Source organism: Mobula birostris, chromosome 3 (assembly GCF_030028105.1).
Source record: "Mobula birostris isolate sMobBir1 chromosome 3, sMobBir1.hap1, whole genome shotgun sequence".
In the NCBI taxonomy this organism is placed as follows: Eukaryota; Metazoa; Chordata; class Chondrichthyes; order Myliobatiformes; family Myliobatidae; genus Mobula; species Mobula birostris.
In genome coordinates this window covers 70975185-70990585 of record NC_092372.1, presented here as the reverse complement: position 1 = coordinate 70990585, position 15401 = coordinate 70975185, and the positions used below count along the sequence as shown (strand labels likewise).

At 38.8% G+C, this 15401-nt stretch overlaps 1 protein-coding gene across 8 annotated transcripts in view; it reads left to right on the top strand.

The window, feature by feature from the left end:
* The window catches only part of LOC140195119 (TBC1 domain family member 1-like), a 245790-nt gene that overhangs the window by 176087 nt on the left and 54302 nt on the right, over positions 1–15401 (top strand). For 5 of the 8 annotated variants that reach the window (XM_072252892.1, XM_072252895.1, XM_072252898.1 and 2 more), the window contains 2 exons: positions 8745–8783; positions 14810–14995. The exons of 1 other annotated variant lie outside the window; for it this stretch is intronic. In XM_072252892.1, coding sequence (XP_072108993.1) covers positions 8745–8783; positions 14810–14995 — 225 coding nt within the window. The remainder of the gene's footprint in view (positions 1–8744; positions 8784–14809; positions 14996–15401) is intronic. 2 more of the 8 variants (XM_072252893.1, XM_072252896.1) reach the window with 1 other exon arrangement.

The following is a 15401-nucleotide window of genomic DNA, read 5'->3' as shown; positions in this document are numbered from 1 at the left end:
GCCTCCCACTTGCAAGACACTCCTTTCCTTGCAAACAATCTTTTTGGATGATCCCGCCTAGTGGCTGCAAAATTTGCTCTGCTAGTTTAACTGTTTTAACCTGTGAGCCATTTGTATACTTCTCCATAACTATTTTAAAACTAACAGAATAATGGTCCCGGGACTCAAAGTGCTCACCAACAGACTCTTTCACCATTTGCCCGATCTCATTCCCCAGGAGAAGGTTCAGTGTTGCACCCTGTCTTGTAGATCCCTCTAGATATTGATCAAGGATGTTTTCTTGGATTTGTTTCACAACTTGTACTCTGTCCAAGCCTTTCACAATATGGTTGGCCCAGTCACCTCTAGGGGAGGTTAAAATATTATACTAATACTTTCCTGTTATGTTGACAACTAGCTGCAATCTCTACATGTCTTCTGTTCCAATTCCCAATGACTATTCAGCAGGGGGCTCATCAAACAATGCCGTCACAATCTGGCCATTCTCCTTGGAGTTCTCTCATTAACAAAACATTTTTTTCCACAGAACTGCTGCTTCCTGAGTGTTTTTTGTTTATCGCACCATCTTGTCACTCTAGACACTGTTATGTATGAAAATCCCAGGAGATCAGTTTCTGAGATAATCAAACCACCCTTTCTCTTGCCAGCAATCATTCCACAGTCAAAGTCACCTCGTCATTTCTTCCCCATTCTGATGTTTACCCTGAGCAAGAACTGAACCTCTTAACCACTGCTGCATCTTTTTATGCATTAAGTTGCTGCCACATGATTGGCTGATTAGATATTTGCATGAATGGACAGGTTTACCTAATAAAGTGGCCATTAAGTGTACATGACCTCACTGGATGATTCTCCTAAGAATATCCTTTCTAAGGAACATTGACATGTTCTAACCTAACATGTCGTTGTGATCTGGTGTGGGTTGGGCAACTTTCCTGGAACTTGGGTTTGGCTTTATGATGACAGCACAATGTTACTGCACAAGCTGCTGATTGCAAGATTATATGTTAAATGTGAAGATGAAAGCCGAACAAATCCTGAATCTACTGCACGTGTTGGCATTATATAATTGAGTAACTGAATAGAAACAGGATGGAGTTGTGAAGATTTTTAAATATGTCTGTTGACTTGACCTTCATCGCAGTCTGTGGCAGAACATTCCACAGATTCACCACTCTTTGACTAAGAAGATTCCTCCTTGCTTCAGTTCTAAAGGGTCGCCCCTCAATTTTGAGGCTATGCCCTTTAGTTCTGGATACCCCACCAGAGGAAATATTCTCTCCAAATCTACCTTATCTAGTCCTTTCAATATTCATTAGGTTTCAATGAGATCCCCATGCATTCTTCTAAATTCCAATGAGTACAGGCCCAAAGCTGACAAACGCTCCTCATATCTTAACCCCTTTATTCCTGGAATCATCCTTGTGAATCTCCTCTAGACTCTCTCCAATGGCAGTACATCCTCTCTGAGATATGGGGACCAAAACTGTTGACAATACTCCAAGTGCAGCCTGATTAGTGTCTTATAAATTTTCAATATTATCTCCTTGTTTTTATATTCTATTCCCCTTGAAATAAATGCTAACATTGCATTTGCCACCTTCACCACAGTCCCAACCTATAAATTAACTTTCTGGGAGTCTTGTATGAGGACTCCCAAGTCCCTTTGAACCTTTGATGTTTGAATTTTCTCTCCACTTAGGTAATAGTCTGCACTATTTTTTATTTTTACCAAAATGCATTATCATACATTTCTTAACACTGTATTCCATCTGCCGCATCTTTGCCCATTCTTACAATTTGTTTAATTCCTGCTGTAATCGCATTGTTTCCTCAGCACTACCTACTTCTCCACCTTTCTTCCTATCATCTGCGAACTTTGCTGCAAAACCGTCAATTCCACTATCTAACTCATTGACAAACAAATGTGAAAAGTTACGGTCCCAATACTGACCTGTGAGGAATAACCACTAGTCACTGGCAGCCAACTAGAAAAGGCCCCTATTACTCCCACTCGCTACCTCCTGCTGTCAGCCATTCCTCTATCCATGCCAGTGTAAGGGGGTAACACCAAAGGATTTTATCTTGTTTCACATATCACTGGAATTGTAAATTTACAATAAGAAAAAGACAATTGAAAGAAATGACAGTTTTTGTGTAGAAGTTAACATTCCTCAAAAGTCCAATTTTTAACTGAAGATTTGATGACGAACTCTGCCACCTTTGAGATTCTTATTCTCCAGTCTTATTTAATGGCCTCCTTCTCCAGGCAGTCCCAAAAGCCATTGGCCCGGCACAGCGGTCTTGTGCCGTCAAATTCAATCCTGTGGTGATTGCGAACGCACGGTTCTGCCGCTGCTGATTTCTCCGGGTAACCTCCTACCCTCCTTGATGCGGCTTTCCACTGTCTGCCCGGAAACAACAGTTTCAACAAAGACGAAGGTCTCATTCTAAGTAAGAACATGAAAACAATTTTAAACAAGGTGGAACAGCAGAAACCTAATGGGTTGAGGACTATCCAATTTAGGAAGGACAGGAGGCAGGAGTTGAGTTTATATACACACTGAACTAGACGTGTCTAGGCATCATCCCAGATGAAGATGGTGGAGCTTGTCTCAAAATGGCAGTTAAAATCAACACCTGGACCCAGCTGGAAACCCGAGGAGAGTTTATGTGTCATATACACTGGGGAAGCACTAGATCCATTACCCAGCTCTGTTTCTCCAAAGTGATTTGAGCTGCAGAGCAGCTCTGACTTCATACAGTTTGAACAGTGTCTTCTCTAGAAGTGCAGGGAAATTGTAGCAGGTCATGCTCCAACTCAGAACCTCATAATCCTTCAAGCAGCATCATGGTATCCTTCACATCTGTCAGAGGATGGCACCACAGTTGAACAGCTCAATTGAAGGCAGCATCTCTGTCAGCAGAGGATTCCCTCCCTGCTCCACCAGAGTGTCTGCTCAAGCTTTTGAGCTTAAATCTCTGGAGTCAGACTTGAATATGTGAACCTCTGGCCCAGAGGTGTAAATGATATGCAAAGTGGTGGAAATGTGGTTATTAATATTTAAGTTGGGTGCCCTATAATATGTAATATTAGTAGTTTTCTGGAGAATAATCAATAGAAATAAAATTTGATAACCTATAAAAGGTACAAGGAGAAACCAGGTACTCATGAAGAACTATTTGTAAAGAAAGGATAGTCCTTGCCAAAGCACAGTGTGTTATTGTTTTGGTTACTGGTCTATGTAACATATGCTCTATAATGCTGTTTTATTGTTTGATTTTGGTACCAAACTGCAGAAAGTAAGCTGAAGATTTATAAATGGATTTACTTGAGAACTTTTTAAAAAAAAAAAAATAACTACAACCTTAAGGACAAGCTCTGGAATGTTGTGCCGAGAAAGCTTAAATGTAATAACATGTCACTCCTTGGAAAAAAAAAGGACCTTACCCTGTTTGCTTGCATTCAGTTTAGATTGCACTGTGGTTTACAGGGTGCACTCCACCCCATTGCTGGATGTAAATTATAATATGCCTGCTTCTGTTTTTCTATGTGTGTTTCCCTCCATCTTTCAAATCTACCTAGTTCTTCCGACCATGCAGTTATCTTTGGGCTGGTTACAGCCTGCGTGCGGCTGTTTGCATCAACATAGTTTAGCTTATAGTTTTCCTTCTTACAAGGGTGTTCAGGATAAAGAAGACTTTAGCTTGAATCAATGTAACTTATTGTAGCAGTGGTCTTTGGTGATCTGTAGTTAGTTTTAACGCTAAGTGAGAATACTTCATGACCAGAAAAGCGATCAAAGAAATAATGACAATTGATGGGAAATTGGGCTCTTGTGTCTTGGATGCTAAGGTGTCAAAACATCAGATATAGAATGTTTTAGTCCAGTTATGAGAGAGAATGCATCTCTCAATTGCATAACCATAGCCATACAACTGGTCCATACGGATTAAAATTCCCATCTGAGCCAATCCTATTTGTCCTTCAGTTCACTTCATTGATAGTGTTGTATCACCTATAAACTCAGACAATAAATTGGGTTAAGACATGAGATTGTTGTAAGTGTTTTTACATTAAGGCTTCATTTAGCTATAGGTTATGCAAGAGCAACCCTTAGTTTGCAGCTTCAGATTCAAACTAGAGGGAGTGAGTGCTAACTTGGAATGGATTTTGTAGTCCAATTACTGGCATACTTTTAAAAATATAACAATATTAAGAATTAGTCTTAAAGTAGTGTATAAATTGGGGACTTTGAAGATTGATTTGGGTTTCTTTTTTGAGACTAAATTGACTTTGAAACACAAAGAAATTTAAAGTGGATGGAAGAAGGCAAAGAAAGCCTGGCTGGTATGCTTCTGCAAGGTGTTGTTTTGGATACTTCTGTACTGGATTCCAGTTACGGTTTTTTTTTTGTTGTTTTTGAGCGGTTTGATCGGGGAGGTTGATATGGACCGGGGCACTTCAGTGAAGAATGGCTGTACGTGCAGCCTGCAGTGGGCTAGTGGCACGATGCTGAACGTAACTAAACTGAATTCTCCTGGACTCCTCGTTTGATGTTTGATACTCGATGTGTTGTTCGCTTGCATTTTGCCGTTTGTGCAATTTGTTCTTTTTCACACTTTGTTTAATGTTTTCTTGATCAGGTTCCATGGTGTTTCTTTGTTTTGTGGCTGGCTGTGGGAATGAATCTCAGAGTTATATTTTGTGTATATACTTTGATAATAATTGCACTTTGAATAGTATTCTTATGAATAATCATCAGTTATACTGACTAAATAGAATACCAAGCTTGTTTATCAGTGTGAATTCAGAAATGCTATTTTAAGTGGCACAATTTTCTATTTGACTGTGGTATCAAAGCATGTGATTCAAAGCCTTTCTCTATATTTTTGTTATAATTCACAATTGATTTTTTTTCTTGCAGCTTAATTGCTTTAGGAATAAAATTTTGAAGTATTTGCCACTGTGTGACACAACTTTCCCTTGAATATCAGAGAATTTGTGGGTGCGAACCTACCCACCTCCCCCATAAAGTTAAATAATTGTACACTTCTTTGCAAATTTTTCATTTTTCATATTTTCATCCAGTTAGATATGACTCAACCTGTAAAATTTGACTTTTCCCTCTGTCATTCCAGCAAGAATGGGGCAATGCAGCATGAAACCACATTAGATCCATGGAAAAAGATTACTCACTGAATGCAGAAACTGTTCAACAAGATCAAACGAATTATTCTCCACAGTGTGAAAGTAACAATGATAATTTTCTAAAATGGGGCGGTGTGCAGGCAACTTGCAGATAGTGTCATAAAGTCATAAAGCAAAACAGCATAGATACAGGCGCTTTAGCTCAATGAGTCCCAGATATGTTGACTCCACTTCAAGCTCTGTCCTTCTAGACGGTAGAGGTCATAGTATTGGAGTTACTGAGCGAGTAGTACCACTGCCTTTTTGTAAATGATGCACACTACAGCCGGGAAGAATGAATGCTTCAGGAGATAATGGAAGATCTGTCCATTTTCTCAAGTATTAACAGAACTGCACTCATCCAGACAACGATATCCCAACGAACTGTTGAAATGGGTCTTGTTTAGCTGTCTTACTTCGTTTTTGCCTAACTTTTGTTGCTTCATTTCATTTAAATACAATTTAAAGAGTAAGCCTGAATTTAACAAACTTGTTGACCATTGCATGAACAGCAGTGAACACTGGATTTTTTTAAAACGAAGGAAGAAAGGAAATACTGAAGAATGTCAAATAAGAATTTAAAAAGGACCTGTTTCAGGATGTGTTTATTTTTTGTGCTTTTTATTAATCCTCTAATCTTTTGTGCCCCACCCCACTCCACTAAAACCAAAGGAAGTGGCACCATGTCCTCATGATTCACCATCATGGTTAAGTGGTGTTTCAATATACAAAATGAAATGACACACAATTAATTATATTTAAATGTAATTCTAGTGGGTACTTTGTAACATGTGGCCCACTTAGGGAGTTTTTGTTCACTTTGGTTCGACGTTACAGTGAAAAATCCATTTGATATAATTGTTCTACTTAGATCTATAATTTATACAGTCAGGATAGTCAAACAACTTTAGAGTTGTCCAGAGGAGAAGGTTATGCAATTAGATAAAATTTGGGTATGTCTAATGACTCCTTGTTTTGCAAAAGCATGTGATGTGATATAGCAAGATCTGAAATTGCCTCTGTTTTCCATCCTTTTGAATAGCTGTCTTTCTTGTGAGCGATAAGCCTATTCTTGCACTGAGCTGTGGTTCAAGGGTGTGCAAGGTATTCAAGAGGGCTCTACTTTTTGTAGGTGTTAGCTCCTTCTCCTGCTACTTAGTTTGACAGAACCTCCCAGTTAAGTGTGAAATTATTTTGTTTTAAAGTGGTGTTAGCTGAATTGTTTTTGAGTGCCTAACATTTTATCTGCATTTCATTTAACCATGCTCTACAAGTGTGAAACATTTCTGTATAGTGTTGTATGTGGAAAACATAGCAATCATGACCTATTTAAAAAAAACTTTTTGAAATGTGAATTAAAGTGTCAGGTTTGTTTTATTGTGTGTTTCTGATCATATAAAATATGATTTATATACAATTTGTAACTGATATATTTATCTACCTATATAGTAACAGTCACAAATATGAATATATTTTTTCATTTTATTCTCCCATCAACATTGCTGAAAGAAAATACTGTCATTATTACCTTGTTTTTTGTGGGAGGCTGCAAACTGGCCACTGACTTCTACTGTACCACAACAACAATACTTCTGAAGTACGGTGTTGATTGTAAAAGGCTTTGGGGTGGCGTGAGATTGTGTAAAGCAATGTAGAAATACAAATCTTTTCTCCTTTGAAAAATCCAATTGTTCACAGAAGCTGCAAATCTGAAGCAAAAACAAAGTGCTGGAAACATTCAGCAGTTTAGACAGTATTTGTGAAAAGTGAAGCAGATTTAACAACTAAGGTTGAATATCCTTCTGCTTTTCTGTTTGACCTCTTGAGTGTTTCCAATATATTTTGATATTTATCTTTGTTTACCACTGAAGCAAATAATTCGTGACTTCTGTGCAGTCCATTAACATTTTTTTTTATATTTAGGATTTAAATAATCTTTAACTGACTTTTGTTTTCCAGTATTAAGGACAGTTTTCAAATTAAAGGCCAGTTTATTCCTCAGTACTTTCCAGATAAATTTAGAGTTTCATAGATACAGATAAACTATATTGAAATGTTAATTGTACGACATCTGCACTTGCCGGGTTGTTGATTTCTCCTTTATTTAGATTTTGCCTGCCCAACCAGCTCTATACCTCATAATCCCAATTAATATAATCAAAGCTTATAATTTATATTTACATTTTTCTGTAGCGTGTTTGCATTCCATGCATTTTGAGGTAGGGAATGTTTACTAAGATAATGTTTGCTAGGATGGGTGGATCCATTTGTGTTGACACATAAACCTAGCGTGAAATGTATAATTATATACTGAAAATAATTGAAAAAGTTTTAGTTCTGCTTCTTAGAAAAGGCATTGCATGCTCATTTGACATTTAACGTCTCTTTATTCTTGAGGGCTGCTGTCAGCCAGGGTTGACCATAGGTAGTGCATCTTAGCTGTCCAGATATGCAAGCCTGGGCAGTATGATATGGAGAGCAAACTGTTGCCCATGTAGCAAGCTCCACGCACTGATAAACCCAAGGGAACAGCAGAGACCAATACAGTTTGGTACCAGCAGCATTGCAGGAGTTGCCGGTCAACATTGAACTCAATGTACAACTGCCTTAGGGACTCCAGCTCCAGATTTTCCCTCGGGGGTTTACTCCTGAACCCTTCCCCATGAGTGGGTAAAGCCACAAGGTAGTGGAGGTTTGAGATCGGAGCCTTCCTTCCCCTCGATGGCCTACCAACCTTGGCTGGCGAGCCTCATCTGCCCGAAGTGACTGGTTTTAAGGTGCAAATAAACCGTTTGCCCCGTCTCCTGTCAGTAGAAATGGTTCTGCCGGGCTTAGTGGAATGGGATTTTGTATCCCGTTCCTTTTTCAAGCTGCCTTCTTCACTTATTCTGCTGCCTTCAAATATTTCTGTAAATAAATTTGCCCCTTTTCCTGTTAGTAGTAATGGTTCCGCCGGCCTTAGTAGCTAAGCTACACATGAAGGCCAGGAGCTGGACTTGGTTGTCAGAGGCTATTTGAGGCGCATGTTATTGGAAGCAATTAATAGGTAATAGGAACTTGTTATTATAGTGCATTGGAGGGCATCTCTGATGTTAAATGAACAAGATAAAATGTTGTGAAAAGGAAGATTCAGACATGGAAAGCACAGGTGGAGACATGTGTTTTAGTGATATCACCATTCGCCCGTGAATTCCAAATTGCAACTGTGTATTTATTTTATGAAGTTACCAGGAAAATTTTGTTTATAAATCACTCAAGTTTGAGCCCAATGTTTACTTGCACTTCTGTCATGACTCTTATTTTCTTATTGAAATCCATAATGGCTTTGAACACCTCTCTCACATAAAAAAAATTGAAGATCAGTTCATTTATTCCGACAATTGAAAATATCTTAATTTCAGTACCGTTCTAGTGAGTCTCTTCTGTTTTCTTCAAGACCTAGGTGTACTTCTCAAATGTCAAGCCTAGTAATGGACAGTGCTACAGCTTAACCCAATGTTCTATAAACATTAACCATAATTTCCTTACTTTTGTACCCAATCCCTTTTTCAAGCTGCCTTCTTCACTTATCCTGCTGCCTTCAAATATTTCTGTAAGTAAATTTCTGTTTTTCATCCTCTTTAAAATTGTATCATTTCATTTGTATTGCCTTTTGCCCTTCCTCTGAAAGCTACGCCATATGTATCTCTGAACTAAGTCTGTATATTTTCCCCATGGAATGAATGGGTTTCTTCTGGATGCTCCACAGTCCAAAGACATGTTGGTTAATCGTTCATTGTAAATTGTCCTGTGATTAGGCTCAGGTTAAATTAATGGGTTGCTTTAGGGCCTGAAGGGCCTATCCCACATTTTATCTCCAAATATGTATATAAAATAATCACTCACCTCAACACTGAACTGATTCCACAACCTATGGACACACTTTCAAGGACTCTACAACTTATCTTCTCAATATTATTTTTTGTTTATTTTTACTGTATTTGTACAGTTTGTTGTCTTTTGCAATGTCGTTGTCAGTCAGTCTTTGTAGTTTTCATGGATTCTGATGTCGTTCTTTGTGTTACTGCGAATGCCTGCAAGAAAATAAACCTTAGGATAGTATATTGTAAATCAATTTTCTGATATTTAAAAACACTGAAGTAAATAATTGAAATGTATTAACATTTTCAATAAGCTTCACTACCTATTAAAACATCTTGCGGTATTGTCAAATCAATAGAGTTTTGAATCCCCATACAAATGAGAAGCCTCGGACCCTACACTGGTATGGAAACTGAGTGGTATTTTCCCAGTGTCTACATCAGTGATCTCTATGTAGAATTGCATCAGAACGGTTTATGCAGTAACTTTGCAAACTGAGATTTACAACTTCTATGAGATTAGGTAGAATGCCCCCGGTTTGGAACCACAAGCCACAAACAGCGGGAATCTCCACCAAGTTCAGCTGAGCTGATTCTGGATTGGAGTTGCGCCTGATACTGAAGCCTGTAGATGGCAGTGTTGTGAACCTTGAAGAAGTGAAGGCCCAGCATCCCACACAAGTTCAGTGCTGAGTAAATTGTCAGTCGGGGCCTTTTGGCTTCACGTCCAGTTTTAAATGAGCAAACAAGTGTCTGGTCCCATGTGCAGGCCTTCAGGCAGGTTGTGTAATAAGCCTGGTAGTGATTTCTGTATCATAGTACAATATGTTGAGATATTCTGATTGGGTAATGATATAAGAGAACGGAAGTCCAATGATTACAAATAATGTGTGACATTCAGAGGAAAGCATAAAGTTACAATATTTTGAATACAATATGAAGCTGGAAGTTGAAAATAAGCACATTTGAATTTGTAATGTTATGCTTTCCACTAAATGTTAAGCATTATTTATTATCATTACACTGTCACAGCCATAAATCTGTCTTATTACTGATCAGACTGACTTGGAAGAAAGCAAATACTATTAGTTCTTGGCATGAATTTAAGTAGAAAACAAATTAATGGCAGCTCTTTATGGAATTTTTAAAGTAGAAATACTCTTCTGAAGAAATACTCTTCCTGATTGTACCAGTATTACCAAATTTGCCATTGAAAGAAATATACATTTTTTTTAGAAAAGTTGTTGTAATATCTACTGCTTTGCCTACAAGCTACAACATGGAAAATATTCACTTAAAACAGTTTGATTAGTAGTTCTCTGTGAAAGAGCAACTAACATGGCAAGTGCTTCTGGCACTAGAAAAGCTATGCAGCAGAAAATTTGAAAGTTAAAAATCCCGGGTATTTCTTAAAGGAAGGCTCAGATGTGTGGTTTCTGGTTGAGGATTTTAGCAAGAACTAATTCACATACCAAAACACCTTTTTTTTTTTTGTTGGGTTTCAATTTCTGTGTGTTCTTTATTAAAATTTCCTTAGGTTCAGCTTCTGATATCCATTCTATTTGTAACAGTGGTGCAGCCACTTTTAAGTAATTCCAACAATACACCAATGTTCTGCAGTGGTACTGTTCACTCTTAACTCTCCTCAGTTCAGAGCCAATTAGTCATAAAGAAAAAATATCAGGATTGCCGGTGTGAAGAAGTAAATCAATTATTCTAATTTTTGTATCTTGCCGTGTCGACACCTTTCATGGGATGTATGTATAATCATCAGGATTACAAACTCTATCTCTAAATAACCTACCTGTGCCCTACATTTAAGATTTTCCTCAAAGCCTACCTCCTCAGGCAAGCTTTGGATCGTCTAATCTTGTATGTGAATATAAAGCACAGAAGCAATTGCAGCCCAGCACAACCATTTTGCTCATCGACATTGCATTAGATCTGTATCCTATGTCTTGCTTGTTTAAGAGCCTATCGAAATGTCTTTTGAGTTGTGATTGTATCTTATTCCACCACCAACTCTGGTAGCAAGTTCCACATATCAAATTTCTTCCTCTCACCTTTAACTTATGTCATCCTGCATTTTGATATCCTATCATTGGGGAAAAAGATTCTGACTATTGACGCAATCCATGCCTCTTATAATTTTATACCTCTATTAGTTCAGCCTCCTTCAATGAACAGGAAAAAAAGCCAGCCTATTCAACCTCTTCCCATACCTAGGTAACATCTGTACTCTCTCCAGCACAACCATAGCCTTCCTATAGAGTACAGAAATACACACAGTCTCCAAGTGTGACTTAACCAGTGTTGTGTAAAGTTAATGTCCTAAAACTTTATATTCTGTGTTCCCAACCATGAAAGTAAGCTTGTCACATGTCACCTTCACCCCATCCATCTGTTTTGCCATTTTCAGGGAACAGTTGATTTGAACCTCAACAGTCCTCAGTTCACTAACATTCCAGAGTGCCCTGCCTTTCACTGCCTATGTCCTACCCAAATCTGTGTTCCCAAAATTTAACAGCTTGCCTTTTTGGGATTGTATTTCATCTTCCTGTCCTTAATCCAGCATTCCATCTGCCTGTCCTTAATCCAGCATTTCATCTGATCCCGATCCTGATCTATTCTCAGATAACCCTCCTTAAAGGCTCCAGAGAAGTCTGTCCATAACATCAGTCGTCATAGCGTCCATAAACACATCAATGTTACTTCCTACATTGATATCCAAGTATCGTAAACAGTAAGTGTCCAAGCACTGATCCCTGCAGTACACCACTGATCACAGAATGGTAATCAGAAAAGCCTTTTTCCACCACCACCACTCTGTCTCCCATCACCAAGGCAGCTTTAGATCTGATTAGCCAACTTGTGCTCCCATGTATTCTGACTTCAAGACCAGCCTATCTTGTGGAACGTTGTCAAATACCTTACTATACTATACTTAATATAGACAAGGTTTATCACCCTGCCAATATTAATGGTATTTATCTCCTACTTTGGGGTGATTTCTGTGTATATCTGATTTCCATTCATGTGAAGTTCCCTGAGGTGCTCTTCATGGTATAAATTCCACATAAATGTAAGCTGATGTTGCTTTAGCTTATTTATCAAAACATAAAATTAATTCATAATTTGATTTCTGTGCAGAGCAAATAAGATTGAGGATCTTCATATTGGCAAAACATGCTAGAACCTTCCAAATCTTTGAAGGTGGCAGGACAAGTAGATAGGTAGTTAAAATGGTCTGTGGGATCCTTGACTTGTTATAATGGCAAACAATGCAAAAGGATTTGAGTGAATAATGCTAAACTTCAAATTATCGGGTTGGTATGATCTCTTTTGTCTAATTCTGAGAGATAAACTTTCAGAAGGTTGTCAACCCTTTGGCAAAGGCACAGAAGATGTTTACTCAAATGGTGAGAAACGTTGGAAAGAGCCGAGTCTGTCATTTCTCCCAAAACAAAAAGATATTCTCCTGAGTTTAGAGGCATTTAATGAAAATGCTGTGAATTAATTAAGAGTTACTGCCTCTAACATTGGATATGTTGGTAAACAGACTGAAACCTAGATGATGATTTTTTTTGTTTCAGTGGGTGTTCATGATCTCCCCAAGTGGACAGTGCAAGTAGAGTTTGTAGTAACTTTCAAAGGGAAAAGAACGTCAGAAAAAGAAATAGGTTCAGGCTGTTACTCCCTCGGCCTATCCTGCCACTCCAGGAGATCATAGCTGAGGCAACCTTGGTCTTAGCACCACTTTCCTATTCAGTCCCCACTCTCTTGTGGCTCAAGTATCTATATTTGATGATCCCTTTACAGCTGTCTGAGATGGAGAATTCCATCGAGTTATCACTATGAGGTGGTATTCCTCTTCATGTCTGTCTCAAATAGGAAACTCCATTTCCTGAAGAACTGTGCCCTAATTCTAAATAACCCTGCCAGAGGAACACTGCCAATCCCCTTCAGAATTACATGTTTGAACAAGATCATCTCCTAATCTTCTAATCTTCCATAATTTCGAAAAAGGAACAGATTCATTTTCTCCAGGATGGAAATGGGGCTAATTGTAGAATTGTGCTAGAGTTCAAGTGTCCTGCTTGTTTGCTGTATGATTCCTTCATCCTAGTTGTCATGTACTGACTTAACCTGCATGATAGAATTGTGGAATGGCTACAGTGTAGGACCCCTTTGGCGAATTGGGTCCGTGCCAGTTTTTTGTAAAGCTATCTGATCAGATTCATTCCCTCTTGCATTTCCCATTACCTTTTGTCCTGCACAGCTTTTTCTACACCTCCAGAGCCATAGGATTGTGCTTTGATTTGGGCCCTTGATCTCGGCAGCTGTCCACTTCTTGCCTTTGTGGCTGGCCTCGGTAGCAAGTCCAGCACCTATCTGGTATTGTGGCTGAGTTCACCTCTGCCAATGTTAATGTGCCCTTGTTTTGGGTGTGGTTCTTCTAACAGCATAGGCCTTGCTATGTTTTATCCTCCAAGATATGCTGAGGTTCATATTGATTTGACTGCTACCTTACCTACTTATGGACAGATAGTGAACCAAACCTTAGATCTTTCACTCTATGCATGGAGATGCATTTTATCCAATAGATAACTTGTGCATCTGCTGTACTTTTTATTTTTGGGGGGGGGGGAACAAGTCTGTAGCTTCTTATTTTTAGTCTTTTAAATGGATATTTAATACTTCAGGAAAGGATGCAAGTCTCATCATAACCTAATCAGTAAGTCAATCTAATTCAAGCTACCATTTCTTTGGACTTCAAAAGACTTACTTGTGTTTCAGAAATCATCTCATATACCCATTCTCCAAATTTCCACCTTAAATGCATTCAGTATTAGAAGGGATATGGTTCCATTGGAGATTGGTAGACTCTGCTTGGAATTAGGGCAGAGGTTTGTCTTCAGTGTTAAACGTGGATGGAATGCAGCAGCGGCTGTGTATTGGACTCCATTATGGAAATCCTGACTTCATTTAGTAGGACTGAATTACAGAAGCACATTTTTCACACCTACTTCTGTGTTTCATATTTGATAGAAGTGAAAAAGGATGAATTTCTACAATATTTCATGCTTGGGTGTCCTATGGAAAATTATTACACTCCAATTTTAAGATTCCCTAGCTCAGTACTTGAATTTTTCATGTTCTAAGAAAGTGTAGTTCATAGAACAGGACAGTTTATCGTACAGAAAAGGGATCTTTTGGACACAGTGTCCATCCTTGCTGACTGAGATGCTTACCATCCTAATCTCATTTGCCTCTATTTGGCACATATCCTTCTACGCAACTACCTGTCCAAATACATTTTAAATGTTGCAATTGGATATGTCTCCACCTCCTCCTGTAGCAGCTCATTTCAGGTACCATCCTTGATGTTGAAAAACTTACCCTTCAGATCTCGTTTCAATTTCTGCCCTACCTTAAACCTGGACCCTCTAGTTCTAGACTGCCCTGCCTGGAGGAAATGATTCAGAACATCTGTCTCAGCTGTGTGTGCCTCATATTTTCATAAGCCTCTAAGGTCACTCCTCAACCTTGTTTGTTGTGGTGAGAATGAAGCCAGCCTATCCAATCTTTCTTTGTAAGTACAGCCAAAGCAGCATACTGGTATATCTCTTCTGCACTCTCCCTATCATTGTCATATTTCATCTATTGAGTCATTGGGAAATTGTGCTAAATTTTCATTACTGTCCACGTGCACAAGAGTTTCAGTGGAATGACGTTATCTGAATTATTTCCTCCACAGACCATCCCAATGGAGGGGATGTTTCTTCAAGGGCATCTACGGTGACATCATGCAATGATGGTTACCTGGGGGCAGTTGCAGAGGAAAAAAAACGTCCATCTGGAGAGCTCCGAGATTTATGGAGGAAAGCGATTCTCCAGCAGATACTGCTACTGAGAATGGAGAAAGAAAACCAGAAACTACAGGGTAGGTAGAGCTTTGCCAGGGATACTTAAATAGTATCAGCGAGATCCTTGTTTCGGCTACCTAGAACACCACCACAGAAAACTTCCAGCCACCAATTAGAATTCCAGGTTTAGATGGATTTTCAGTTGATTTCTCCTTTCTCCCACTTCCTGGAGGTACCTCCTATACCTAACGAAGTGGCCACTGAGTGTGTGTTCATGGTCTTCTGCTGCTGTAGCCCATCCACTTCAAGGTTTGATGTCTTGTGCATTCAGAGGTGCTGTTCTGCACACCACTGTTGAAATGGATAATTATTTCAATTACTTTCAACTTTCTGTCAGCTTGAACCAGCCTGGTCTTTCTCTTCTGACCTCTCTCATTAACAAAGCATTTTCCCCCAAAGAACTACCATTTCCTGGATGTTGTT